Below are 27,250 nucleotides of genomic sequence, written 5' to 3'. Positions count from 1 at the left end.
ACCTGGCCTGAGAGCTTGTTGGAATGAGTCAGGTGTACATTCTAATGAGCTCTCTGGATGATTTATGTGCATTTTAGATGTGATGCGTGCTGCTCCAGAGCCCTAGGCTCTGTCTTAGCTTAGAGGGCTGGGGAGCATGCAGGTGTGAAGTGAGGCAGGCGTAGATGCAGAGAGCCCTGTCCCCTGGGCAGGTGCCACTCCTAAGGACTTTCTCTCTGGCCCCACATCCCACAGGGTCTCTTCTTCGATGACTCCTATGGCTTCTACCCGGGCCAGGTGCTCATCGGCCCCGCCAAGATCTTCTCTAGCGCCCAGTGGCTGTCTGGGGTCAAGCCTGTGCTCAGCACCAAGAGCAAGTTCCGTGTGGTGGTGGAAGAGGTAAGGCTGGGGTGGGGCCGGGGCCTCAGCCTCTGCGCCCTGGCGCTGAGCTCTTACCACTCCCTTGCTGTCTGCTCGGAGGACCAAGAGGCCCCTTAGCCCTCTTGATCTGAAAGGGCTTTAAGGATAGAGGGAAGCCAGGGCGTGTGGTCTTGGGGTAACTGCTAGGCAGGTGTCCCCCAGCCTGACCCAGCAAGGTGGCACAGCGGTGAGTGGTGGGCCCGCCGGGCCCTGACAGGGGGGGGATCCGTGGGGTGAGGCTGTAGTTGTTACAGGTGGGGCCTGCTCTGGGGGTGTCCTACTTGGTGGTAGGCCGTGAAGATCCATCTGGCTTCCTGCTCCGGAGGTCAGGTGGGCTCCGGGCAGCTGCTTAACTGAGAAAGCGGTCAAGCTGCCGACTAAGGCCCTGTCCCACCCGCCGTCCCCAGGTGCAGGTCGTAGAGCTAAAAGTCACGTGGATTACCAAGAGTTTCTGTCCAGGGGGCACGGACAGCGTCAGCCCCCCGCCCTCTGTCATTACCCAGGAAAACCTAGGCAGGTGAGTGGCTCCAGCATGCCCACTCCAGCGACCCCGGTAGCGTGCCCTGCTCGTGTCTCTGGACCAAAGTGAGAGCCGTGGGGGGGCCGAGATCACCGTTGGTCCAGCCCTCGCTTCTCTCCCTCCCAGGGTGAAGCGTCTCGGATGCTTTGACCATGCTCAGCGGCAGCTTGGGGAGCGCTGTCTGTATGTCTTCCCAGCCAAGGTAGAGCCGGCCAAGATTGCCTGTGAATGTCCAGAAAAACACTGCGCCCAGGGGGAGGGCTCTATGGCCAAGAAGGTACGTCCTTGGGGTTGGGATAGGTGGGCGTTTGAGGAACTGGCCGTGAGCTGTTTCCACAGCCGGGAAGGACGGTCTGTGCTTTAGGCCTCGGGGGGCAGCCCCGATCACCTTGCAGGCCGCCTCGATGGGTATCGCTGCCCCCCTCCCCCCCAAGCTGCCTGGGTGTCCCACGTGCCCGGGGGGGGGGGGGGGCCAGGGGCGCCCTGCTGCTCCACAGCCCCCGTGCCTCCTGCTCCGCCCTCACAGGTGAAGCGCCTGTTGAAGAAGCAGGTTGTGAGGATCATGTCCTGCTCCCCGGACACGCAGTGCTCCCGAGACCATTCCGTGGAGGACCCGGGAAAGAAAGGAGGGGCCAAAGCCAAGAGCGAAACGGGGTCGGTCAGCCCCGAGGAGACGCCCGATGGGGCCGCCAGCCCGGTGGAGGTGCAGGATGAGGGCCCAGAGGAGGCCCAGGACGCGGGTGAGCAGCTGCCCCCCTTCCTGCTGAAGGAAGGTGGCGACGACAGGCTGCACTCGGCAGAGCAGGACGCGGACGACGAGGCCGCCGATGACACGGATGACACCAGCTCGGTGACCTCCTCTGCTAGCTCCACCACCTCCTCCCAGAGTGGCAGCGGCACAAGTAGAAAAAAGAGCATCCCCTTGTCTATCAAGAACCTGAAGCGGAAACACAAGCGGAAGAAGAATAAAATCACTCGTGACTTTAAGCCGGGGGACAGGTAAACCCAGAGGCGCCCTCTCCCTCCTGGCTGAGTGTCCGGCCTGAGGCTGTCCGTTTGGCTCCCGCACACGCAAGCACAGTCTGCGAGCCCCACGCGGGCTCGGGGGGGCCCAGCTGAGGCCGCGTAGGTGCCCGGCCTCGGCCAGCGTGGCGAGGAGAGCTCTGGGAGTGGGGCCGGCAGGTGGCGTGGAGGCACCGTGTGGCCCCGAGTCTGGCCTCCGGGACCGCGTTCACCGGGCTCTCCCAAACGAGGCCTCGGAGGAGGTCCCGGGGCACGGGACACGCGGGGGCGCATTCACGGACCTGTCTTTCCTCCTCCTTTCCTTGCCTGTTGCGTGTGGCCCGGCCGACCGGACGCACCGCGCCTGCAGGGTGGCGGTGGAGGTGGTGACCACCATGACCTCGGCAGACGTGATGTGGCAGGACGGCTCCGTGGAGTGCAACATCCGCTCCAACGACCTCTTTCCCGTGCACCACCTGGACAACAACGAATTCTGCCCCGGAGACTTCGTGGTGGACAAGCGAGGTAGTGCCGGCCCTAAGGCCGCCCAGCCGAGGGCCTGGGCAGGGCTTGGGAGGGAGGGGCCGGAGGCCTCGGGCTCAGGGAGGAGACGCCCCCTTTGAAGAACTTCCTCAAGGACTGGGGCAGCCTTCTCTGGCCTCTGCCAGCCTGGCCAGAGACACGGGTGCCGTGCCCTGTGCCCCGCGGTGTAGTGGCGGCGGGCGGGGGGGCGGGGCGCGGCAGGGCTCCTTAGCCCTGAGTCACGTTCCCTCCTCCGGTTTCCCAGTCCAGACCTGTCCAGACCCCGCCGTCTACGGCGTGGTGCAGTCTGGGGACCACGTGGGCCGCACCTGCATGGTGAAGTGGTTCAAGCTGCGGCCCAGTGGCGATGACGTGGAGGTAGGCGCAGCCCCCGCTCCTTCCTTCAGGGTGGGCTCTGGTGGGCTGGCTGTAAGGCCCGTGGGCTCATGACAACCCATCCCGTGCTCCAGCTGATTGGAGAAGAGGAGGACGTGAGCGTCTACGACATTGCTGACCACCCTGACTTCCGGTTCCGCACCACGGACATCGTCATCCGCATCGGCAATACTGAGGATGGAGCTCCTCACAAGGAGGATGAGGTCTGCCCCCCCCCCCCCCCCCCCCCCCCCCCCCCCCCCCCCGCCTTCACGGCCTCCGTGCCGGCTCCCCGCCCCAGGCAGCATCTGCGATCCCTGGAGGTGCCACCGGGTGGCTCCAGGAGACCAGACCTGCAGGTCTCCTCTGCGCTCCCGTGCCCTCGCGTGCGCCTCCACAAGGATTTGCCTGCCCGTCAGGATCAGACTGCACGTAGCTGCTCCCTGAGCCCCAGTGGTTCTGTTTAGTGGGGAAGTCCGACTCCTGGTCCTGAGTGCCGTGGGGGCACCGGAGAGGCTGGGGGAGGGGGCGTCCAAGCCGTGCCTTGGTGAGCAGGTGGGAACATCAGGTGGGGGGGGTCAAGCCAAGGAAGAGCAGGAACCCCGTCCCGAGAAGGTCAGGAAGCCCAGGGAGGGCAGAATGCTGAGCGGGAAGGGGGTTAACAGGGGCTTGGTGTCTGGCTGCCGGTGCCGGAGCCAGAGGGCCCCACGCTTGAGCTGCTCACCGTGTGCGGCCTCGGGCTGGCACCCGTGTCCCTTCTCACGGCCTCGCCCTTGTCACCCATTGCCGGAGCTCCCTTTTGGAGGTGATCTGGCCCTCACCCTTCAGAGAGATGCTCCCTTGACCCTGTCCCGTTGCCCTGCAGCCATCAGTTGGCCAGGTGGCCCGTGTGGACGTCAGCAGCAAGGTGGAGGTGGTGTGGGCTGACAACTCAAAGACCATCATTCTGCCCCAGGTAAGCCCCTGCTGAGGCCCAGACCGTGACCGTGGCAGCCGGGCTGGGAGCCGTGGCTCGTGTCCTGTCCCTGCTCACGGAGCAGGGAGACAGGCTCTCGGGTCTTCCCGGTGAGGGCCTCTTCTTTGGGGCGTTTGGGTCTCAGAGAGCGCCTGAGAGGAAGGAGCTGTCCCATGCAGAACTGTGGTGTGGGCAGTCCGGAGAACAGAGGGGCAGCCCACAGCTGGCCCGTAGTCTTGTCCCACCTGGAAGGTTCCCCAGGTTGCCAGGTGTGTGCAGATTTTCACAAGCTTTCCAGATTTGCCTGTGTCCCCATCTCACTGTGCTGAGAAACACAGGTTACTTGCTATAGGAGATAGAGCCTTTCCCACCAACAGTCCTAGGAAAACTTTTCACACGTCAGCAAGAGAAAGGAGAAGAGCTGGCCCCCAGTCCCAGCCCCTGCTGGTGGGCTCTGAGCAGCAAAGCTACTCTCAGTACCGTTTCCCTCCCCGCTTGTGTGAGCTGATCTGCACGCCGCAGCTCCCCTCTCCTGGCACCTTCACGGGGTAGGGGAGGGAGTGACTCACTCACCCCCTCGTCCGGACGGCCATTCCAGGGTACGGGAACAGGATGTGACACACGCCAGCTCTGCTGAACCTCCTCCCTGCCATTGCACGTTCTCAGCTACCCGTGCAGCCCCATGGAGGTGGCTGACCTGAATCCTCTAGGGGAGGGGCCGGATTTGCCATCAAGGTCAAATGGTGGCCAAGGGGTGCACACAGGGGCAGGGGAGGCTGGAACAGCCTTTGGCTGATGTTGGGGTTTTGAGCTCTGCCCCCCCACCCCACAGTGGGTGTGGGCAGGCAGAGGCGCCTTCTAGAGACCCGGGGACCAGCTAGTGCAGAGAGACTCAACTGCGGAGTCGAGAACAGGAGAGGGGGAACGGGTGGAAGGGGCCTGCCGAGGCCTCAACGCACCCAGTCACCATCAGCTCTGAGGGTCGGGACGGGCCCCAGAGTGAGGGCCCCAGAGCGCCCAGCAGAGCCTCTCTGAATTGCCTGTCTTCCACGCCCCCCCTCCCAGCACTTGTACAACATCGAGTCTGAGATTGAGGAGTCGGACTATGACTCGGTGGAAGGCAGCACCAGTGGGGCGTCCTCGGATGAGTGGGAGGACGACAGTGACAGCTGGGAGACGGACAACGGGCTGGTGGAGGATGAGCACCCCAAGATAGAGGAGCCCCCCATCCCGCCTACTGAGCAGCCGGCGGCCCCTGAGGAGGACAAGGGGGTAGTGATCAGCGAAGAGGCTGCCACGGCCGCCATTCAGGGGGCCGTGGCCATGGCTGCCCCCGTGGCTGGGCTGATGGAGAAGGCTGGCAAAGACGGGCCCCCGAAGAGCTTCCGGGAGCTGAAAGAGGCCATCAAGATCCTGGAGAGCCTCAAGAACATGACTGTGGAGCAGCTTCTGACAGGCTCGCCCACCTCCCCCACAGTGGAGCCGGAGAAACCGACTCGGGAGAAGAAGTTTCTAGATGACATCAAGAAACTGCAGGAAAATCTCAAGAAGACCCTGGACAACGTGGCCATCGCGGAGGAGGAGAAGATGGAGGCGATGCCAGACACGGAGCGCAAGGAGGAGAAGCCGGAAGGGCAGTCACCCGTGAAGGCCGAGTGGCCCAGCGAGACCCCGGTGCTCTGTCAGCAGTGCGGCGGCAAACCTGGAGTCACCTTCACCAGCGCTAAGGGCGAGGTCTTCTCAGTGCTGGAGTTCGCGCCCTGTGAGTTCACCTTTTTTGTTGCCAGATCTGGAGGCCGGGTGGCCAGCTGCCACCTGAGGGGAGGAGGCCACGTCCCCGGTGTGGTCACTGATGCTGATGCCAGGCTGGCGGGTGCGAAGCGCATGGGGTTATCCCTCCGTCGGGGGCGCACACCCAACAGCCGGCCGCTCCCTCGGGGCCAGGCTTCCCAAGGGCGGCTGCTGTGTTTCCAGATAGAGCTCTCAGGGGCTTGCCGTTAGCGATTGACCGCTCTTTCTTGCCTTGTAGCAAATCACTCTTTTAAGAAAATTGAGTTCCAGCCTCCGGAAGCCAAGAAGTTCTTCAGCACAGTACGGAAGGAGATGGCGTTGCTGGCTACCTCGCTGCCTGACGGCATCATGGTCAAGACCTTCGAGGACAGAATGGCAAGTAGCCTGGCGTGGGCCTGGCGGGGGCAGCTGCAGACGTGCTCGTGTGGGTGCTTGGTACCCAGGGGGCCGCGGGACCCGGCAGCACCTGGGAGGCCGTCCGCACCTCTCACGGGGCAGGAGCCCCGCACGTGTGTCCGGATCGCATGGTTCCTCCCTTTCTCCCTCCTGTTAAAAGTCAGTTTTGAAGCACAGAGCTTTACCTGAGTCCTGTTCTCTTGAAATATTACAACGTTGTGGAAAAGGCGAAAGTTGCCTTTGAGCAATCCTCACCCCGCCCCTGGGAGTCACGACTGAGTTCTGTGGGTCTCCTTATAGGAGACCCTCTTTTCATGTCTTTACCTTCTCGTGTGTCCCTGTAAACACTTCGTGTGATTTGTTTTACGTGAACAGCCCGTCCTCGTACATGTCACCTGCGGGTTGCTTGTTTCACTCAGTCGGGTAATTTTTTAGACCCACCCCCCATGTTGATGGATGTCGATCCAGTCCGTTCTTTTTTAGCTACAGAATAGCGTCCCGTCACGCGGCCATGCCGCATTGCGTTTTCCACTCCTGTCTTCATGGCTCAGGCCCAGGGTTGAGTCCTGCCACCAGAGGCCGTGTGAGCACCTCCTCGTTCCAGGCGCAGGCCAGCCCGGTCCGCCTGGCCCCTCATTTATCCAGCACACTTACCAGGCGCCTGCTGTGTGCTGGGCCTCGTGCGAGACCCCGAACCCTACTCTGACCTGGGCCCCAGCCCAGCCCTGGTGAAAGGGGCCCCAGGACAGAAGAGAGGCGCTGTTCAGACCTTCTTGCCGCAGGCCGGAAACCGCAGAGCAGGCCTGGGGTCTCCGCAGGGTCGGTGCTGCTCCGGGTTCTTAACGACACTTTGGCTTGTTCTTGGATTTTAGTAAAACTTGTGAAATTCCCGGCTGGTCTCAGCTGTGCTGACGGAAGGGACTCGCATGTTTCCCAAGTCTCACTCGGAGGGACGGGGAAGTAGCGCCTTCTCTTGAGGCCCACAGGGCGGCCGCGTGAGAGAAAGCGCGGGAGAGGGGGCTGTCGGTCCAGTCGGGACTCCGCCCTCGCCATTCCGTCACCCCGTGTTCCGAGCACGGGTCTGGCTGCCGATGCCGCCCCTCCGCCGGCATGCACCCAGATCTTGAGCATCTGTGGGGCGTCTGCCCGGTGACTTAGTGACCTGAGTCTCTGGCGCCCTGCCACCGTTTCTGCTGGAATTCCAGATCCCCTATCCCTCCGGTTCCCAAAAGCAGGTAGAGCCTTGCCGCCCTAGGATGTCCTTACATTTTCTAACTGGCTGTGATGATTGTTGGTCTTCATGGGGGCGGAGGTCAGGGCAGGTGTTTTAAAGAGTAAAAAGAAAAGTAACGAAGGGCTCCTGGGTGACTCAGTCGGTCAAGTGTCTGACTCTTGGTTTTGACTCGGGTCGTGATCTCGCAGTGGTGAGATCGAGCCAGCCCCGTCGGGCTCTTCGCTGACAACACAGAGCCTGCTTGGGATTCTCTCTCTCTCTCTCTCTCTCTCTCTCTCTCTCTCTCTCTCCCTCCCTCCCTCCCTCCCTCCCTCTCCCTCTCCCTCCCTCTCCCCCTCTCCCTCCCTCTCCCCCTCTCCCTCCCCCTCTCCCCCTCTCCCTCCCCCTATCCCCCTCTCCCTTCCCCTCTCCCCCTCTCCCCCTCTCCCTCTCTCCCTCCCCCTCCCCCTCTCCCCCTCTCTCCCTCTCTCTCTCTCTCCCTCTCCCTCTCTCTCCCCCTCTCTCCCTCTCTCCCTCCCCCTCCCCCTCTCTCCCTCTCTCCCTCCCCCTCCCCCTCTCTCCCTCTCTCCCTCTCTCCCCCTCTCCCTCTCTCCCTCCCCCTCTCCCTCTCTCCCTCTCTCTCTCTCTTTCTCTCCCTCTCTCTCCCCCCTCTCCCTCTCTCCCTCCTCCTCTTCCTCTCTCCCTCTCTCCCTCTCTCCCCCCTCCCTCTCTCCCTCTCTCCCTCTCTCCCTCTCTCTCCCCCTCTCTCTCCCTCCCTCTCTCTCCCCCTCTCTCCCTCTCTCCCTCCCCCTCCCCCTCTCTCCCTCTCTCCCTCTCTCCCCCTCTCCCTCTCTCCCTCCCCCTCTCCCTCTCTCCCTCTCTCTCTCTCTTTCTCTCCCTCTCTCTCCCCCCTCTCCCTCTCTCCCTCCTCCTCTTCCTCTCTCCCTCTCTCCCTCTCTCCCTCTCTCCCCCCTCCCTCTCTCCCTCTCTCCCTCTCTCTCTCTCTCCCTCTCCCCTTCCCTCCATCCCTCCCCCTCTGCCCCTCCTTCATTCATGCTCTCTCTCAAAATAGATAAATAAAAAAAACTTTTTAAAAGGCAGAAAGAAAAGCATCCATTTAAAACAATTTTTAAAAATAAGGGACACCTGGGTGGCTCAGGTCATGATCTCGCGGTTCGTGAGTTTGAGCCCCGCATCAGGTTCTGTGCTGACAGCTCAGAGCCTGGAGCCTGCTTCGGATTCTGTGTCTCCCCCTCTCTCTCTGCCCCCGCCCCTGCTCAGGCACCATCTCTCTCTCTCTCTCTCTCTCTCTCTCTCTCAAAAATAAACATTAAAAAAATTTTTTTTAATAAAAAAATTTTTAAAAATAAAAGTAATGACTTAACGGGAAAAAAAGCCTGGTAAAACAAACACAACTTTGGATAATTCTATTTACGCCTGGAGTTAAAAGATGCCGCGTGGCTCTGCACAGAGGTATTTACGTTTAGCTTCTCCGTAGCTGGTGGTGTCTGGAGTCACGCGGGCACCTGCGCTGCAGCCCCCCCCCCCCCCCCCCCCCCGCCGACCTCAGCCCTCCCTCCCTCCCTCTAGGACCTCTTCTCAGCCCTGATCAAGGGCCCCACTCGCACCCCCTACGAGGACGGCCTCTACTTGTTTGACATCCAGCTTCCCAACATCTACCCAGCCGTGCCCCCCCACTTCTGCTACCTCTCCCAGTGCAGTGGCCGCCTGAACCCCAACCTGTATGACAACGGGAAGGTGTGCGTCAGCCTCCTGGGCACCTGGATCGGAAAGGTGACTACGGTGCCAGGAGCCGGGTGGGAGCGGGGGAGGGGAGGCAGGGTGTCGGGGCCGGAGCTGATGAGGCCGTGCGCGTGTGCGTTCCAGGGCACAGAGAGGTGGACGAGCAAATCCAGCCTCCTCCAGGTGCTCATCTCCATCCAAGGTACGGCGGGCAGGGTGCGGGGCGCCGGTGGGGAGAGCCGCTGGAGGGTGCGGTGCCGCTGGCCTCCGTGTCCTCCCCGGGCCGGCCCTGACGGGCTTCTCACCCCCCGCCCCCGCCCCCACCCCCAGGTCTAATCCTGGTGAATGAACCCTACTACAACGAGGCGGGCTTCGACAGCGACCGGGGCCTGCAGGAGGGGTACGAGAACAGTCGCTGCTACAACGAGATGGCGCTCATCCGCGTGGTGCAGTCCATGACCCAGCTGGTGCGGCGGCCGCCCGAGGTCTTCGAGCAGGAGATCCGGCAGCACTTCGGCACCGGTGGCTGGCGGCTGGTGAACCGCATCGAGTCCTGGCTGGAAACCCACGCCCTGCTGGAGAGGGCCCAGGCGCTGCCCAACGGGATCCCCAAGGACAGCGGCTCCCCGGAGCCGCCCGCCGCGGCCGAGCTCTCAGACTACGGCCGAGAGGAAGCTGAGGACGGAGGGCCGTTCCCCGGAGAGGCCTCCCAGGGCTCAGACTCGGAGGGCGGCGCCCAGGGCCTGGCCTCGGCCAGCAGGGACCGCACAGACCAGACTTCGGAGGCAGCGCCCGACGCCCCGGTGCCCCCCAGTGTCAGACCAAAGAAGCGGAGAAAGAGCTACCGGAGCTTCTTGCCCGAGAAGAGCGGCTACCCTGACATCGGCTTCCCTCTCTTCCCGCTCTCCAAGGGTTTCATCAAGAGCATCCGGGGTGTCCTGACGCAGTTCCGGGCCGCTCTGCTAGAGGCGGGCATGCCTGAGAGCGCGGAGGACCAGTAGCGGCCAGCCCTCGAGGAAGAAGCGTCACGTGGGGAGAGGCCAGCCGCTGCCCGCTCGCTCCCTCCCTCCCCCGGAACCTTCCATCTTCCCGTTTTCTCCTCTGGCCCCAACGCGAAAGCCCCTCGCTGCCCTCTCCCCGAGGTGAGTTTGATGCTGAAGTGCAAGAAATTTCATGAGATGCTGCCGTTTCTTTTCCGAAGCAATCTTCCAACGGGCCGGTGCCCTGTGGCAAAGAGAATCTGAAACCTGTTGCTGATTTTCCACTTGTCACCCAGGCAGAGCGTCCCGGCACTTGCTCCCTCGCCGTCCCCATCTCAAGGCGGAGGTGGGGTCTTCCTAGGGCCTGGCTCGGGGGCTCCCTCTGCCCCACGAGCCTTGCAGCTCAGCCGCAGGACGAGTGGGTGTGCCTTGCATGAAGTGTGGGTTGCTCCGGCGTTTCCCCCCTCGTCCCTTTCAACCTCTTCAGTGCCCCATAGCGTCCCCGTTCCTGGATCCTCCCGCTGCCACCGCCACCAGATCCTCCCTTGTCTCCCCACCCCCCCCCACCCCCCTCCACCCCCAGCTGGGGAGTTGTGGCTGCCGTCACCGACTCCTGGCTCTGCTCTGGACCTTTCACAGGATAACTCTCAGGCTGTTGAACTTGCTCTCTCAGAGAGGTTGGGACCAGGCTGGGTTCAGGGTGACACCCGGGAGAGGTGGTGGTGGCCCTTGCGCATAACATGGAATGAGGACCAGGTTGCTGCTGGAAAAGAAGACAGCTGTAGGTGCCTTGCTCTTGTGTCCCAGGTGGCTGGGGGCTCCGCAGTGCTGGCACGCCGGCCTCACCGCTTGGGCCGAAGCCAGTCTGCTCCCTGCCCCGTCCCGCCCCGGGGCCCTAGGAGGCAGGGCAGCGGCACAGACAAGGCCGGGGCAGGTGCTGGGGCCCCTCCCGCAGACTCTGCCCCTCCCACCATCACATGCTAACCCTGGGAGGTGACATAGAAGGAACCGGCCCGCGTGCTCGCTCTCTCTCTATCTCTCTCTCTCTCTCTGTCTTTCTCGGTTGAGGATGAGGCCTCCTGTTGCTTACAAACTCTGCAGGCTCAATCTGGGGAGAGAGAGGTGGCCGACAGGGGTTCTCCTCCCTCGCAGAGACAGGCCCAGAGGTTTACAAGTTTTCTAAGCTTTTGATAATGTGAAGCTCCAGGTTAAGAGGATGCTGTTGAGCACATTGCAGCTATGTAATTTTTGGTGTATGTATGTAATATTTAAGGTTGAAAGAAAATAAATCTCAAAAGCAAAGATATTAACTCTTATTAGAAAAAAAAAGACAAAAAAAAAAAAAGAAGCCAAAGCATGATGCGTCTTGTCCGCCTTCCGCTGGCTCCACACCTGTGCTGTGCCGTAACCACCCGGCGGGCAGCGGCCGCAGGGAAGGACGGAGCCGGGCCACGGCATTTGGAGCCCTGAGTCGGGATCTTGTTTGAGAAACATCTAGAGTGGTGGGGCTGTGCTTCCCGGTGCGTTGTTCATGTGGAGATGTGAATGCCTACTGCTTACGATATCTGTATAAAGTGCTGTGTGATTAAACTTTTTTTTTACTTGCATTTTTTTCGTTTGCCTCATTACAATGTACAAAAAAGACAAGGTGGCACCATTAAACCTGCCTCTGCCATTCATCTGGGCTCTGTCGCCTTTCTTCCCCTCTGGGGCACCTCACGCACACCTCCCCAGGGGAAGGCAAGACCGGTTGCCAGGAAGGTTCGCGGCAGCGGCACCTTGCGCCCACCCGGTCTGCTTCCGTGCCTTCTGCGTGTCCAGTCCTGGGACTCACGGGCGTCCAGGGGCCGGGAGCCCGGGATCTAGTTCAGCGGGTCAGTGCTGTTGTTCGTGGGCAGGGCTCGCGTCCCATTCTTCAAGGGCCAGTGTTGGGCAATGTCTGCCAGCAGCGCCTGGGGTCCCAGGGGCCTGTAATTGACCGGCCCGGCCAGGTCAACTCCTTCCAGATGCTGGGGGAGCTGACATCCGAGCACCCGGCCTGGGCTTTACGCCAAAACGGTGACGAGCTTGGGGGCCTGGTATGTGCTCCTCCTGCTGTTTCCTTTTAACTCCTGCCCACGGGGGGATAGGGGCAGGGTAGGGTAGAGGAGGTGGAGGAGGCTGGGGGAGCCCTAGAGCCCTCACTGGAGGGATAAGACTCCTTTCCAAAGGGAGTAACGACCTCCCATTTTGACTTTGTTGCCAATTTCCCTAATGCCCCTGAAATCGGAGACATTTTCCCTTTTTGCGGAGACTAACTGGCTGTGTGGCCCTGGGTAAGACACTAGATCTGAGTGTCTGTCTTCCATATGGGGTTAGGCAGTTGGCTGAGCTCCCTGGCTTCCCCCAGGCCAAAGGTGGGATGATCACTGGGGCAGGGCCCTAACCTCTGCAAAAAAAAAAAAAAAAAAAAAAAAGGAAAACCCAGACTAGCCCTGGTCCCGTGCCCACCACCAAAATGACTATTCGCAGGGGTCAGTATCCTGCTGTGTCCAATCCAGGAGGCACCACTGGGCATCGCTGACGTTAAGTTCTAGACCCCACTCCCTCCCCAACACCTGGAATAACACCAGTAGGCTGGGAGGGTCACTTTATTTGTATTTTGACTCATGGGGTGGGGCTCCCAGGACAAAACGGGACTGGCTCCCACGGGCAGGGGCAGGGGGCAACCGGCTGGACTCCTGGCCCAGAGCCTCATTCTGGCCTTTGGGAGGCAGAGCCCGGCCTTCCAAAGCACGTCCTCCGCCTTCCCACCTTCTCCAGGGGTCCGCTTTCTCCTCCTCCCCACCACCGCACGAGCTGGGGCCAGGCCCTCCGGTCCTGGGGGAGGGGGAGGGGATCCTGAGCTCGGAGTCGACCGAGCAGGCTAAGGCACGACAAGGCCCGTGGAGTCATGAGGGCTTCTCTGGAGGTGATCCCCGCCGAGGCTTCTGGCCGGGTGGGGGCCCCACGCAGCCACTGACCATCCAGATGTAGTCCGCATGCACCTGGCCCTGCACAGCCTCGCTGACCACCAACTCCCCGTCGGCGGCAAACACACCCTTTCCATCCTTGGGCTCCAGGCGGAAGGCGACCACGGGCGCGTACACCAAGTAGGGACAGGCCTGCTCCAAGTGCCTCCCCTTCTCCATGGCCAGGAAGAGGCGCAGCAGCGTGGCCCGAGACACGCCCGCCCGCACGTAGAACAGGTGCATGGTGCCGGCGGCAGAGCGGCCCATCGGGGCAGCGAACATCTCGCTGCCCAGGTGCGAGTGCAGCAACGCCAGCACCAGCACGAAGTCCTGCTCTGGCACCACCGTCCAGTGCGCGGGCACCGGCTCCTCCAGGGGCACGAGGTGCGCGTCCGTAGGGCCCTGCCGGTCCTGCCGGTCCGCTGCAGGGGAGGCGGGCACCCCGGGGACCCCCCTTCCTGCGGGCAGGTAGGCCAGTCGGCCCCGGTACACGCGCAGCGCCGCCAGGCGCAGAAAGGTGCCCAGGGTGAAGCGGAGCTCCCCGAGGCGCCGAAACTTCTCGCTCTCCAGGTCCACATCGGCGATGAAGCCCCAAGACAGGCTAAGCACGGAGAAGAGGCGCAGCCCCGAGGCGGTCTGCAGTGACAGGAGGTTCATGGGCTCCAGCAGCCGGCGGCACAGCAGCAGGGTGCAGTTGGTCAAGAGGTCCTCGTTAGTCACCTGCTCATAGCTGCGGGGGAGAGAGGTCGGAGGGGGTGAGGCCGGAGCCCTCGTGCATCCTCCCCTTCCGCTGCCTGGGGACTCGAGGCAGGCAAAGCAACACCGGGTCCCTAGGGAGTCAGTCGGTAGGAATGACAGACAGAGGGAGCAGGTGGAGGCAGCCGGCTGGAGCGACCGAGAGAGGGCCCCAGAACACAGCGGGGAGGCTCCCGAGAAGAGGGAACAGAAGCTACCCCGGGATACGGGGACTTCGAAAAGAAAACCTGGCGGGAGGGTGGCATGGAGGAGAAACTGAGGCCCCCTCGGACCCTGGGCTCTCACCCGGCATAATGGTTCAAAGAAGCTGCCAGTGCGTTGCCGGAGCCAGCTGGGAGGCTACACAGGGGCTTCCGGATGGCAGTCTCCCAGTCGGGCCGCTCCATGAGCCCGTTCACCACCTGTTGGAGCACGGGTGGCCTCAGCCTGGGGAGCACCCCGCCCCCCACCACCCACACCCAGTCTCTTGGGGCGGGCCTCACCTCGTACATCAGCCCGTCTCCAGACATGACCACCAGCGCGTCCCAGCGCCCCAGCTCCAACCCCTGCACCAGCTCCCGAGCGTGGTTCCGACGCTCTGTGGAGAGACGGGGTGGCCCCGAGGGTATGCATGGGGGACAGTGGCTGGGATTGCTCCCCTGCCACCCCTCGGGGAGGCACTCACCGGTGAGCATCAGCGTGAAGGAGATGCCGGCCTGGGCCAGCAGGGGCTGCACGTGGCTCCAGAAGAGCTGCAGCGCCTTGCCCTTGCCTCCGCGCGGGTTTAACAGGACCAGCACGCGGCACCGCTCGGGCAGCAGGCTCCCGCCGCCGCCCGCTGTAAAAACAAACCCCAAAAGACCGCGTCCCCAACCGGCCACTAGGGGGCCGCGGATCACAAAAGGGGTACTTGGGGTGGAAACGCGGGGCCTGATGAACTCCCCCGGTTACTGATCCAACAGATCCCCGCCAGAGGCAGCGGCCTTCCAGGGGGCAGCTCCAGGAGCGGGAGGGAGCACGGTGCCCTTGCCACCCCGGCTCTTGGCTCAGACCCGGCCAGCTTCTGGCCTCGTCGGGAAAAGTGTTTCGACTGTCCCCCAGCCAGCCCCTTCTTTTTTTGCCCAGCTGACTCTGGCCATTCTTCCTGGCAAGGGCGGAAGGGCCACCCACCCTCAGCCCCTCCCCCCCCCCCCCGGGACCCCACAAACCTGGATCCATAACCTCGTCCCGCGGCTCCCGCTGCCAGGGCGTCCCCAGCGCTGTTGGGGGGCTGCCCGCGGCGGCGGCTCCTGCCTTCAGCTCCTTATCGGTGCCGCCCAGGCGGGCGACGCGGTGCGGGCTGAGGGGCTCGCCCTTCCCGCCCGGAATCGGGGCCGCGGAGGTACCGGCGTCATCCCCTGCGGCTGCGGGATCTGAGGGAGAGGAGACAGCGCTGGCGGAGTCCCGGGCGGCCCCCAGAGATGGGCAGCGCCCAGCTAGATCCTCGGGCCGCGCGCGGGGAGCCGCGCTCTCTGGCATCGCCTAGTCCTCCGAGAGGTCCAGAGAGCCGAGGTCTGGCGCCACCAAGGGCGCTCCCGTCCTAGAACTGAGCCCCCCCCCCCCGCCCCTCCACTCTCAGAGGCGAAGGGTCTCTCTTCCTGGGGACTCTCCTCTCTGGGGGCCTCGGGTTCCGGCCCGACGATGAGGCACAGCCCCGTGGCTCTCTCGGTCGCACCAGCTCCTCACCCCCCGGGGACTGCCAGAGGGAGGGGAGTCCAGTTGCGTAAAAATCCCAGAACGTGAGCGGGCATCGCGGGGCGCGAAGTTGGGCGCGAGCGATCGCCGCCCCGAGCCACCCCGGCGGGCCGGGGCCACAACCGCGAGCTCCAGAGCGGCGGGGGTCGCCGCGCGCGCCTCCCGAGGCCCCGCGACGCTGCCCGGACGCGCGCCTTGCTCGTGGGAGCCGCGCCGGGGTCGCGCGAGGGCCGAGCCCGAGCCCCGCGGCCGGCCGTCGCCTCCCTCAGCCGAGCGCCGAGTGGGCGCCCAGGAGCCACGAGCGGCGAGAAGGCAGGGCGGGCGGCCCTACCCAGTCGGTCCGGTTTGCTGGGGAGGCGCCACCTCCGTTCCCTACAGTGGCCTAGGGCGGAACTCGGCTCGTCCCGGGCTCAGCCTCACGTCTGAGCGACGACCGGAGCGCCGGACTAACGCTGACTCCACGGCCTCCTCGCTGCCTCTGGCCTCAAACTTTTAGCTCAACTTCGCCGCCAGGCGCCGCCGCGCTGGGAGGGCGCTGTGCCTCTGCGCCCGGCCTGGCCACACCCCGCGCTCCCCCGCGCTCCCGGGGGTGGAACCGGCGCCTGGCGCGGCCAGGGCCTGCCCGCCCCCGGCCTCCCGCACTGTCGGCCCCCGCGGCTCGGCCCCGCGCAGACGCTCGGCCGGATCTCGGGGCCCGGCCGCGCGCGCGCGCGCGCGCGCGCGCGCCCGCTGCTCAGACTGGGCGACCGGCGAGAAGGCGGCGCCGCGGCCCGGCTGGAGTCGGCGAGAGCTGCAGAGCCCGGGGTCCGGCCACGAGCGGCGGCCGCGAGCTCAGAGTCCCGGACGCGCAAGGGTGAACGCGCAGCGCGGGCCCCGCGCGAACTCGCCGCGCCTCCCGAAGTCCGAGCCGCCCCTGGGGGGCTCCAGGCGCGCGCGGCTCAGCGCTCCGGGCAGACCCTCGGCTGCCCCTGGACGCTGCGACCTCCCGCCCCGGGAGTTTCCCCCTTCGTGCGCCCCACCGCAGTCCCCCGGAATTCGAGGCCCAGACCCCACCGGGTACCCCTCCTCTGTGCCGGGGCGTCTCTGCTGCCGCGCCCGTTCTCCCCCGGAGGATTATTTTTGGCTTCCCGGCGCGGCAGCCCGGTCGCGCAGCCACCGAGCCCACGGCAGTCAGGCGCGCCGTCGGGGGGCGGGGGGAGGGGACAGGGGACCCGCCGGGGTGGGGGGTGGGGTGGGGTGGCTGCTGTCCGGAGGAGGGGGCCTTGTCAAGAACCTTAAAATTTGGATCTTTTTCCCCAGAGGAAACCATCGAGGCTCACCGGGGCGAGAGAAGCTGTCCCGCAGCAGGCGATCCAGGCCCACGCCCCTCACCCGCCGTGAGGTGTGAACAAGGTCTAGGGGTCCCCGTCGGGATTGGAGAGCCAAACCGCGGCGGAGTGTCCCCCGCCGCCTCCCCTGGCTCAGTGGGAAAATGCAAGCGCGCCGGGGGAACCTTCACTTCGACGGAGGCAGAGCGGGGAGCGCGTGTCAGTGCGTGCGTGAGAGAGATACATACACATCAGGAGAAAGTGTCTGACCTGAACGTGTCCGCGACCAACTCGAGTTGAGTCCCCGGGGGGGGGGGGTTATCTGCGGAGACCCGGAGGAGGAAGGGGTCAAAGCCGACTAGGCGCCCTGACCAGGTGAGGCCAAAGTTAGGAAGGGCCTAACGCCTGTAGCGGGCGGAGGTGGTCCGGGCCCAGGCTGCTGCGGGCTCGCGCGCCCGCACCCGCAGCCACCCGGCCCACGCACACCTGGCACTTCTCAACGCCCCCGAAAGTCGCAACTCGGGCACGCCTCCGCGGGGTCTCTTCCGGGAAACGCAGGCAGCGGGTCCCGGTTTCTCGGCACCTGGCGGGGGGGGGGGGGGGGGGGGGGCGGGGCGGAGCCCGCGGTCGCCGGGTAGGAGGGAGGCGCGGGCCCGGGGACCCGCGGCTCGGCGCGCGTCGCAGCGGTGCGCGCTTCCGCCTTGCGCGGCCCCCGGGCGGCCCTGGCTGGGTCCCGAGCGTCCCGAGCGCGTTCCGAGAAAGTGACTCAGCGATGCGCTCGAGGGTCGAGAAACCCCGTAAAACTAAGAACGTGGGGAGGGAGCTGGAGCGCCATCACCCTCTCGCAGCGCCGCGGCCGCGGTCTGGTCTTGAACCTCCGGGCCCGCCACCCCCACTCCGCAGGAAACCGGCACGGGAAGGGCAGCGCTGCAGCCGCAGTGCCGCGGTCACGCGACGCGGGGACGCGAGCGGCGGCGGAGGAGGAGGCTCAGTGCGGGAGCCTGAGGACCTGATCCAGCCCACCCGCCCCTCCCCCCTGCTCCCCTCTTCCCCTTCCCGCCCTTCCGTCCCCTCTCTTCCCCTCCGGCGCAGGCTAGGGTCTAAGTCTGGATTAGGCGCTTTCGAAAAAGCGGGACGCGCTTTTTTCCCCCTGAGATCTCGGCCTTGGAGGGAGGTGGCTACGGAGAAGGCCAGGCCAGCCTCCCCCTTCCCCCATCAGGCCTGAAGAGCTGCTGCTTTAAAAAACCTTGGAGTCTGGTGGGAAACTGAGGCACAGGGAAGGGAAGATGTGGCTGTGCATGAGTCCATGGTGAGAGAGCTCGCCTGCTACAGGGTCCCGCGCTTCCTCCAGGCGCCCCAGGCTGGAGCCCCGCCGGAGTCGCAGGGAGTCGGGTGGAGGCGGGTTGACCAGAGACCTTGCGGGCGAGGGGAGGCGGGGCAGCCTTTTGGGCTCTTTATCCGGCCTCCGGGGGCCCAGTGGGAGGGAGGTGAAGGGCAAAGCCCTCTGGCCCGGGTTCCAGTCTGCACAATGGCTCCTCTGTCCTCCCTGGCGCCTCTTCTCCTGCCCCCCTCACCTCCACGGCCTCCGCTGTAACCCCCCTCCTTCTTGTCATTCACCTCCCCGCTCCCAGGCCGCCTCTCCCCAGCCTCTCTCTAAAGAACCTTATCTGATGCAGAAACTCACCCATCAGCAGCCCTGGCCCAAGAGACAGGATTGGGCAAGAACAAGATGCTTGTGGCCCTTTGACAATTGGGGGCACCCAAACCCCGAGGGGTGAAGGGTCTTGCCCAAGCTGTCAAACCAATTCCCAACAGAGCGGAGAAGTAAATCCAGGAGTCCTGCCTCCCAGCCGGGAAGACAGGCCTCTTGCTGATAAAGTTGGAGTATCCTATCGATTGACCCGGTAGGTGGCCTGCCCCAGCGAGAAAGAAAACCAGAGAAAGAAAACGTCTTGAAGCCCTCTCCAGGCTTCCTCCCCCAAGCCTAGTCCTAGCAACCAGCCCCTGTGCCCAGCAAGGCCCACCAGGCTTGATCTGACCAGATTGCTACTGGGTAGCTCGGCTTGAAGGCAATACCTGTCTCACAGGTCAAAGAGACTGCCTTTCCATCTCTCCCAGCCACCTCTTCCTCCCCCAGGCAGCCTCCCCAGGGAGACGCTCCTGAGAGCCTCTCTCCTGCTTCAGAGAAAGAAAGCAGGCATTCACTGGGCCCAGCTCCAGCTCTCAGGAAACGTGGGGCCAAGGCCGCCAGATGGCACATGACTTGCTTTTATTAGGATAGGATCCCCACCATCCCTCCGTTCCCGGAAGCAATCCTCCCTGGGAGATTGCGGCTCCCAAGTTGAATTGCAGAGCCTCGAGGCCTCCCTTGACCTTGAGTCCTTTCCGCCTGAGAGGCTGCAAGGGCAGGGAAGGGGAGGTGTCCAACTCTACAAACTCCCCTTAAGACTTGTGTTCAGGACAGTCCCAGATGTGGCTTTCCGTTCTGAGAGTTTCCTAGATGCTCGTGACCGTGCCGGGTGTTGTGGGTTGTGGGGTGTGCCGCCTGTGGAGATCCGGGAGGGCGGACTGGTCACACGGGATTCTTGGCTGCTCGAAGGGAGTGTTCAGAGTTTCTGTTTCTGCCGTGGTTGGGATCAGCTTAGCTCTATCCTTCGGGCAGCCTCCTTGTCCTCGTGGGTTTCCTTGCTAAGGCTGGGGACACCTGTCTCCTCTGGGGTCTGCCTTCCACCCTCACCTGCTGGCCTGCTGATTCTAGCTCCCTGACAGGGTAATTAGCTTCTGGAACGCCCTCAGTGTGGAGGCCTGCAGGCCACGCCCACTCCCCTCTTTTCGAATGTCTGCCCAACATCTGAAGACAATTCTAGTTTCCTGGGGTCGTTGTCACAAAGTACCACAAACTGGGTGGCTTCCCAGAAATCTACTGTTTCACCGACCCAGAGGTCCCGAGTCTGAGACCAGTATGTTGAGGGGGGAGGGTGCAGAGAGAGGGGGGGGGGACAGAGGATCCAAAGTGGGCTGTACTCCGACAGCATTGAGCCGGACGTGGGGCTCAAACTCACAAACTGTGAGATCATGATCTGAGTCAAAGTCTGACGCATAACCCACTGAGCCACCACCCAGGCGCCCCTGGGTTTGTTCTTTGGGGTCTGTATTCTGTTCTGTGGGCTTGTTCTTTTTCAAATGCAAATTACTGTGGGAGGGAAAAACCAATGATTCATTAGGACTCTAGTGTGAATTAACGTATCACTTTTTTAGCGTATCACATTTTCGATCAAAACAATGTACAAATACTATGGGCGCCTGGGTGGCTCCGTAGGTTGCGTGTCCGACTTCAGCTCAGGGTTTGTGAGTTTCAAGCTCCACCTCGGGCTCTCTGCCGTCAGCACAGAGCCGGTTTCGGATCCTCTCTCTCTCTGCCCCTCTCTCACTCACACTCTCTCTCTCAAAGATAAATAAGCACTTTTTAAAAAATGTACAGATAGGGGCGCCTGGGTGGCTCAGTCAGTTAAGCGTCTGACCGGCTTAGGTCATGATCTCACGGTTTGTGGGTTCGAGCCCTGCGTCGGGCTCTGTGCTGGCAGCTCAGAGCCTGGAGCCTGCTTTGGATTCTGTGTCTTCTTCTCTCTCTGCCCCTCCCCCACTTGTGCTCTGTCTCTGTCTCAAAAATAAATAAATGTAAAAAAAATAATAAATAAAATAAATAAAAATAAAAATGTACAGATACTAGGAGCGCCTGGGTGGCTCAGTCGGTTAACCATCTGACTCTTGGTTTCGGCTTAGGTCATGATCTCACGGTTTGTGGGTTCAAGCCCCACATTGGGCTCTGCGCTGATAGCCTGGAGACTGGGATGGTCTCTCTCCCTCGCTCTCTGCCCCTCCCCCCCCCCACGCTGTCTCTGTCTCTGTCAAGATAAATAAACTTAAAGAACATTTTTTTCCTCAATGGACAAATACTAGGTGTCCTGAAAAAGGGAGATAATGTGCGTCCACGTGCGTGTTGGAGGAAAGCGGGCGTCTGGAAACCGGAACCACCCTTCTCCCGGCGTTGTCAGGGTGCGATCCATTGGGAGGGGTTGTTGATGTCTGCCACACTTCCTTGCACGCCCAGGCTTGCACACTGCTCCCTCGACTTTCAGATCTTACTTTACACCTTGACTTATGGCGTCTCTGGCTTCCTAAGAAGATGGGTTTGTTTCCCCGGCCCTTGGAAGAACAAAGCTGAGTTTTGTGTCAGCGTATTAGGTTCCTGTTGCTGCCCAGATTTACTGTCTTCCAGCTCCAGAGGTCAGAAGTTTCAAATGGGTCAGCGAGGCTGCCCTGCCCTCGCCTGTTCCAGCTTCTGGAGGCCATGTGCATTGCTCTGCTCAGACCCTCTCTTCCTTCCGAAGCCAGTCGCACAGGACTTCAGATCTTCGTCTGACCTTTACTTCTATCGTCACGTCTCTGACCTTCCTACCTCCTTCTTCCTCAAAGGAACCCGGCGATTACATCGGCCCCACCCCTATATATAACCCAGGATAGTCTCACCATTCAAGGGCCTTAATTTAAGTCTTCCTAAGCTTCTTCCAAAGCTCTCTTGCCATATAAGGTAACATATTCGCCCGCGCCCGGGATTATGACCTGGACATTTGGGGGGCAGTTATCCTGCCAACCACGGAGGAGTTAGGGAAAGTCTGGGAACTGCATCTTGGCTACACATAGTAATTCCGGGATTCCAAAACCCCAGCTTTTCACCTGAGGAAGGGACGGGAAGCAGAACAGCCCATCCCTTTTCGGCCTGGCAGAGTTCTCCACTCAGCTTTGCCGGAAGGGTTCGCCATGGGCCCCCTGGGTACCAAAAGGAAGCATTGGTCCTCTTGGCCCCTATCATGTGATCTAACAGCCCTGCTGCCTCTGCCCCTCTGTGTGCCTCTGCCGCACAGAAAATCGTGGCTAGGAACATTCCAGAGGCTCTGGCTGACATCAGCTCCGGTTTGGGCCCAAAGCAGCCTCTGGCCTGCTCGCCAGTGGCCAACCCCACGTCCTGGATGCTTGCCATGATTGTCCCTTCCTGAGGCTGCAGCCAGCCCTCCACCCCACCCAACTGTGCCTACTTGCTCATTTATACTGGTTCGGAGACTGGGGGCAACTGGTAGGAGCCTTGATCCAAGGGAAGGAAAGCCACGTCAGGCCGCCCGCGGCAGTTCCCCAAAGGGAAACTTCTGGGAGTCAGGAAGAGAGGCCTGGCGCTCTGAAGTTGGGGAGCAGGGCAGCAGGACAGGCAGGATCCAAGCCAAGGGGATGGGTGTGTACACAATTTTCCGGGGGCTTGATGTTGTGCAATGTTTTCCACTCTCACCTCTTTCAAAAGCTAAGATGCATCCTTGGGACGTTCCCAAAGCAAACAGAGTGGGCCGGACCCGGCCGAGGTGGGCGGTGCCTTGGCCCCAGCGGTCCGGTGCCTTCCCTCCAACCTGACGTGAACCCTGCCTGCCTGCTGCCGGGGAGGTGAAGTCCCTTGTCACCGGGACCCAGAGAAGCTTGCCCTGCCTCTGGGAACGCCCGCTCCCGGCACCCCACTGACCCCTGGTGGCCACCTGGGACGTGCGTCCTTCTTCATCCGAACCCTGCGGCTGCTCAGGCTTCCTCCATAGATGCCATCTGTGGGGGGTGGTAGCTTGGGGGCCAAAGAGGGGCATGGGCGCCCTACTCTGCCCGGGTGCACAAAGACACTGGAGTGGGGCTTGCCTACCCCTGATGCTCATTATCCACATCCTGAAAATAGAAATTCCTCTTCCCTGGAGGCTTGCCTCTTGAAGGTCAAACCCTTCGATTCTTTCCAGACACAGCCCCGGTAATTTAAGCCATGATTATACAGCATGGGCTGGACAGCTGGGGCCGGGGAGGGGGGCTGGGGGCAAGGGACACTGTAACCTAATTGCACACGTGTTCCCCGAAGCCTTTGGGCATCAAGGGGAGTGATGTGCTGATCCGACAGGAGAGCCATTTCCAAAAGCATTTCCTTGTTCTCTGAAGTCCTGGCCGCGGCCACGTGACTAGCATCTTGAGAATGAGTTAAGATGTCATTTCTCCTTCAAGGCACCGTCAGATGATCCTAGCAGCCTTCTCTGAAACTCACTTTCAAAAAGGAAATGGGGAAACAAGTGATTACCTGGCAAAGCTTACAGACTAGTGAAATTGTGTGTGTGTGTGTGTGTGTGTGTGTGTGTTTTAAAGAGAGCACGCGCACATGTGCACACTCGGGAATGTGGGGAGAGGGACAGAGAGAGAGAGAAAAAAAATCTTTTTTTAAAAATTTTTAGGGGCGCCTGGGTGGCGCAGTCGGTTAAGCGTCCGACTTCAGCCAGGTCACGATCTCGCGGTCCGGGAGTTCGAGCCCCACGTCAGGCTCTGGGCTGATGGCTCAGAGCCTGGAGCCTGTTTCCGATTCTGTGTCTCCCTCTCTCTCTGCCCCTCCCCCGTTCATGCTCTGTCTCTCTCTGTCCCCAAAATAAATAAACGTTGAAAAAAAAAAAAAATTTAATAAAAAAAAAAAAAATTTTTTTAATATTTATTTTCAAGAGAGAGAGACAGAATGTGAGCAGGGGAGGGGCAGAGAGAGAGGGAGACAGACAGACTCAGAAGCTGGCTCCAGGCTCCGAGCTGTCAGCACAGAGTCCGACGCGGGGCTCAAACTCACGGACTGCAAGATCATGACCTGAGCTGAAGTCGGACGCCCAACCTACGGAGCCACCTAGGCGCCCCGAGACAGAAAATTTTAAACAGGCTTCACGCTCAGCTCTGAGCCCGACGCAGGGTTCAATCCCACGACCCTGGGATCACGGCCCGAGCTGAAATCAAAGAGTCGGACGTTCAACTGACTGAGCCACCCAGACTCAGCCACCCCTGAATCTGTTTTTTAAAAGCAAAAATTGGGGGGGGGGCACCTGGGTGGCTCAGTCAGTTAAGCATGGGACTTCGGCTCAGGTCACGATCTTACAGTTCATGGGTTCAAGCCCCAAGGAGAACTCTGTGCTGACGGCTCGGAGCCTGGAGCCTGCTTCAGATTCTGCGGTGCTCTCTCTCTCTGCCCCTCCCCTGCTCATGCTCTGTTTCTCTCTCTCTTTCTCTCTCTCTCTCTCTCTCTCAAAAATAAACATTAAAAAAAAATTTTTTAAGCCAAAAACGGAATGGGCCTGGAGAGTGCTCCTGTGTACTAGGTGGCTGGAGAACACATCTTTTTCCTTCTCGTCTCCTTCCTAGAACTGCAGTCATCGTGGTCCTCCCCACAGAAGTCCTCAAGAAATGCTTGCAGACTGACCTCTCCCCACCGCATCCCCCTCGGCAATTGCAGCAGAGAGGCCAGGAGAGAGAGCCACATCTCGGTGCCAGGGGGTGCCAGGGGGCCCAAAAGGGCGCGGTCCCACACCCCACCTCCTCCGGGCGGGGCACAGCAGGCCGACGGGTCCCAGGAGAGCCGGCCAGATGGCTCTGAGGCAGAATTAAAAGGATATCTGAGTCTTCCTGACTCGGATGGCCTAGGAAAATCCATAGCATCAGAACTGGGCATTTGCAAGCAAGCACATAGATCCTACCGTTTTAGGCGGAGTTCCAGGCACCATGTGACAAGTGTCTGTGACTACTCAGTTCTCAGATGGACACCTTTGAGCCCTTGAGGAGGGAAAACACCCGATGTCTGCAAAATATGATTAGCGTGGGACGGGGTCTGCCTCCTTCAGCTCTGGCAGGCACGAGTGATATTCCCAACAGGAGAAGCCCGTTGAATCCTCAGGGGCTCGATCTCTTACTCTGATTTGCAGCCCTTAGCGTTGTGGGAGCCACATTGGCCGGGACAAGGCTGAGCGGGAGCTGGGAGCCACAGCAAACCTCAGGACACCGAGGGCCACGTCCCTGCAGTCCCAGGCTCTTCTTTTCTTTTTTTTAAGTTTACTTATTTATTTTGAGACAGACAGAGGGAGTGCAAGCAGGGAAGGGGCGGAGAGAGAGGGCAAGAGAGAATCCCAAGCAGGATCCCCACTGCCAGCACAGAGCCTAACTCGGGGCTCGAACTCCCGAACTGTGAGCTCATGACCTGAGCCAACATCCGGAGTCAGACACTCAACAGACCGAGCCACCCAGGTGCCCCCAGTCGTGGGCGTTTCTGCAGTGCTGAAGACCCTGAGAGAAACATCTGGAAACTGCCATTCTAGACCAAGACCCCCATGTTGAGAGCACTCAGCAAAGCCTAGCAGGTCAACCGTGGAAACGTGGCCCTAACCAAAGTGGGAAAGGAAGCTAGGATTACCCATCAGCCTTTGAGAGAAATAGCTTTTAAAATGAGGTTCCCCGAGGGGCGCCTGGGTGGCGCAGTCGGTTAAGCGTCCGACTTCAGCCAGGTCACGATCTCGAGGTCCGTGAGTTCGAGCCCCGCGTCGGGCTCTGGGCTGATGGCTCAGAGCCTGGAGCCTGTTTCCGATTCTGTGTCTCCCTCTCTCTCTGCCCCTCCCCCGTTCATGCTCTGTCTCTCTCTGTCCCCAAAAAAATAAATAAACGTTGAAAAAAAAAAAATAAAAAAATAAAATAAAATGAGGTTCCCCGAAACGTTGAACGTGTGACCTAACAGTTGCACTCCTGGGTCTACGTGCACCCGCGAGAAATGAAAACGTGTCCGCACAAAACTTTGGCAGCAATGCTCATGGCAGCTCTATTTACAACAACTGAAGGTGGAAACAGCCCAAATGTCCGTCAGTGGACGCATGAATAGACAGAAGCAGCAAATCCGTATCGTGGAGTGGTTATTTGGCCACGAAAAGGAAGCAAGTGCTGACACGTGGCCTGAACGTGGCCGAGTCTCCAGGATGTTCCGTGGAAAAAAGCGAGGTGTGAAAGGCCACCTGTTGTGTAGTCGGTTGGGTGTCCGACTTCAGTTCGGGTCATGATCTCACGGTCTGTGGGTTCGAGCCCCGCGTCGGGCTCTGTGCTTGACGGCTCGGGGTGTGGAGCCTGCCTCGGATTCTGTGTCTCCTTCTCTCTCTGTTCCTCCCCCGCTGGTGCTGTCTCTCTCTCTCTCAAAAATAAATAAACAGTAAAAGAAATAATAAATAAGAGGCCACCTGTTGTGTGATTCCATTTGTTTGGAGTGTACAGAATGAACAAGTCAATCAAGATAAGAAGATTAGTGGCTGGGGTAAGAGGGGCGTGGGAGTCGTTGCTTACTGGACGTGGGTTTTATTTTGGGGGTGACGAAGATGTTTTGGAATGAGACAGAGGCGGTGTTTGCACAATAGTGTGAATGCACGAGATGCCACTGAGCTGTCCATTTTGTGTCCTGTGCATTTCACCTCAATTTCTTTTTCCAAATAAGGAACTTGAAGGAAAGGGCAGTGCCTCTCTCAGGATCATTCTTTTGTGATGCACAAAATGTCCATTTCTTTAAAAAAAAAATTTTTTTTAATGTTTACTTATCTTTGAGAGAGAGAGAGAGACAGACAGAGCGTGAGCGGAGGAGAGGCAGGGAGAGAGGGGGACAGAGGATCCGAAACGGGCTCTGAGCTGTCAGCGTAGAGCCCGACACAGGGCTCGATCCCATGAACCCAACCGTGAGATCCTGACCTGAGCCACTACCAAAAGGCAGGGTCCCAACCGACTGAGCCACCCAGGCGCCCCGGGCTGAGGATATCCCTAGTAGAAAGCAGAGAGGAGGCCACAGACAATAGCCACGGGATCTGCTGATGGCCCCTTCTAATTCCAGGGTCACTTAGCACCGTAGCTCCCAAAGGAGGCAGCACGTTGGAACCCCCTGGAGATCTAGCACGCAGACAAATTTGGAAGCTGCCGACTTAGCGAATCTTGGGGAGCCTGGATGGCTCGGTTGATTGAGTGTCCGACTCTTTGAGTTCAGCTCAGGTCATGATTTCATGAATCCGTGGGTTCGAGCCCTGCGTCCGCCTCCACGCTGATGGTGTGGAGCCTGCTTGGGATTCTCTCTCTCCCTCTCTCTCTCTCTCTGCGCTCCTCCCCTGCTCAAGTTTCCTTGTGCTCACACGCATGTGCTCTCTCTCAAAATAAAGAAACTTAAAAAGAAGGTGGGTGTGTGGGGGGATCTCTAGCATGTTTTCCAAGCAGGTGGCCAAGCTCAAAGAATGCACAGATTTCTGTAAATGCCACAGAAAACTTCTTGAAGGGCATCGTGAACTGTCATGGTCCCAGTGACTATTTCATGTTTGGAAATGGACCGGGCGTAGTGGAGAAATGACGCATCTTATCACAATCTCCCTACATCCCCTCAGACACCAGCGTGGGAATGTGGGAAGGGTGACAAAGCTGGCCGCCCAGCCAGGCTCCAAGTAAAGGGGACAGGGGTCTCGGCAGCTATTACAGTCAATCCGGCTAGGTGGGATCAAAAAGGAGCATTGGGGAATTTAAAAAGCGAGGTTAAGTCATGGCGCCTGGGGGGCTCATTCAGTTAATGTCCGACTTCGGCTCGGGTCAGGATCTCACAGGTTGTGAGTTCGAACACCGCGTCGGGCTCTGTGCTGACAGCTCAGAGCCTGGAACCTGCTTCGGATTCTGTGTCTACTCTGCCCCTTCTCCACTCGTGCTCTGT

The 27,250-nt window shown here is 60.8% G+C and overlaps 3 protein-coding genes across 6 annotated transcripts in view; 2 read left to right on the top strand and 1 right to left on the bottom strand.

The window, feature by feature from the left end:
- The window catches only part of UBE2O (ubiquitin conjugating enzyme E2 O), a 57,543-nt gene extending 45,968 nt beyond the window's left edge, over nt 1-11,575 (top strand). Inside the window, exons 6-18 of one of the 2 annotated variants that reach the window (XM_045489708.1) lie at nt 235-378; nt 807-916; nt 1,046-1,196; nt 1,446-1,918; nt 2,292-2,446; nt 2,709-2,821; nt 2,914-3,042; nt 3,684-3,773; nt 4,839-5,535; nt 5,803-5,939; nt 8,764-8,967; nt 9,061-9,118; nt 9,247-11,575. In XM_045489708.1, coding sequence (XP_045345664.1) covers nt 235-378; nt 807-916; nt 1,046-1,196; nt 1,446-1,918; nt 2,292-2,446; nt 2,709-2,821; nt 2,914-3,042; nt 3,684-3,773; nt 4,839-5,535; nt 5,803-5,939; nt 8,764-8,967; nt 9,061-9,118; nt 9,247-9,917 — 3,132 coding nt within the window. In that variant the 3' untranslated portion in view covers nt 9,918-11,575. Of the gene's footprint in view, nt 1-234; nt 379-806; nt 917-1,045; nt 1,197-1,445; nt 1,919-2,291; nt 2,447-2,708; nt 2,822-2,913; nt 3,043-3,683; nt 3,774-4,838; nt 5,536-5,802; nt 5,940-8,763; nt 9,119-9,246 lie in introns of both variants that reach the window. The other variant, XM_045489707.1, reaches the window with a different exon arrangement.
- Nucleotides 11,576-12,508: 933 nt separating this feature from the next.
- On the bottom strand, nt 12,509-15,857 carry SPHK1 (sphingosine kinase 1). 3 transcript variants are annotated; one of them, XM_045489705.1, is made up of 6 exons: nt 15,687-15,857; nt 14,830-15,033; nt 14,307-14,459; nt 14,125-14,219; nt 13,928-14,043; nt 12,509-13,616 (listed from the first exon to the last, which is right to left on the bottom strand). In XM_045489705.1, the coding sequence occupies exons 2-6, from the start codon at nt 14,837-14,839 to the stop codon at nt 12,827-12,829; spliced, it is 1,164 nt and encodes a 387-aa protein (XP_045345661.1). In that variant the 5' UTR covers nt 14,840-15,033; nt 15,687-15,857; the 3' UTR covers nt 12,509-12,826. The 3 variants fall into 3 exon arrangements, with proteins under 3 accessions (XP_045345661.1, XP_045345662.1, XP_045345660.1); XM_045489706.1 differs by lacking the exon at nt 15,687-15,857 and adding an exon at nt 15,347-15,536; XM_045489704.1 differs by having other exon boundaries at nt 14,830-15,857.
- On the top strand, nt 15,302-17,228 carry LOC123602935 (translation initiation factor IF-2-like). The gene is made up of 3 exons (XM_045487249.1): nt 15,302-15,383; nt 15,852-16,208; nt 16,655-17,228. The coding sequence occupies exons 1-3, from the start codon at nt 15,302-15,304 to the stop codon at nt 16,960-16,962; spliced, it is 747 nt and encodes a 248-aa protein (XP_045343205.1). The 3' UTR covers nt 16,963-17,228.
- The last annotated feature ends 10,022 nt before the right edge of the window (nt 17,229-27,250 follow it).

This window comes from Leopardus geoffroyi, chromosome E1 (assembly GCF_018350155.1).
Source record: "Leopardus geoffroyi isolate Oge1 chromosome E1, O.geoffroyi_Oge1_pat1.0, whole genome shotgun sequence".
Classification (NCBI taxonomy): Eukaryota; Metazoa; Chordata; class Mammalia; order Carnivora; family Felidae; genus Leopardus; species Leopardus geoffroyi.
The sequence above is the reverse complement of the archived record's forward strand: the minus strand, read 5'-3'. Positions and strand labels throughout refer to the sequence as shown.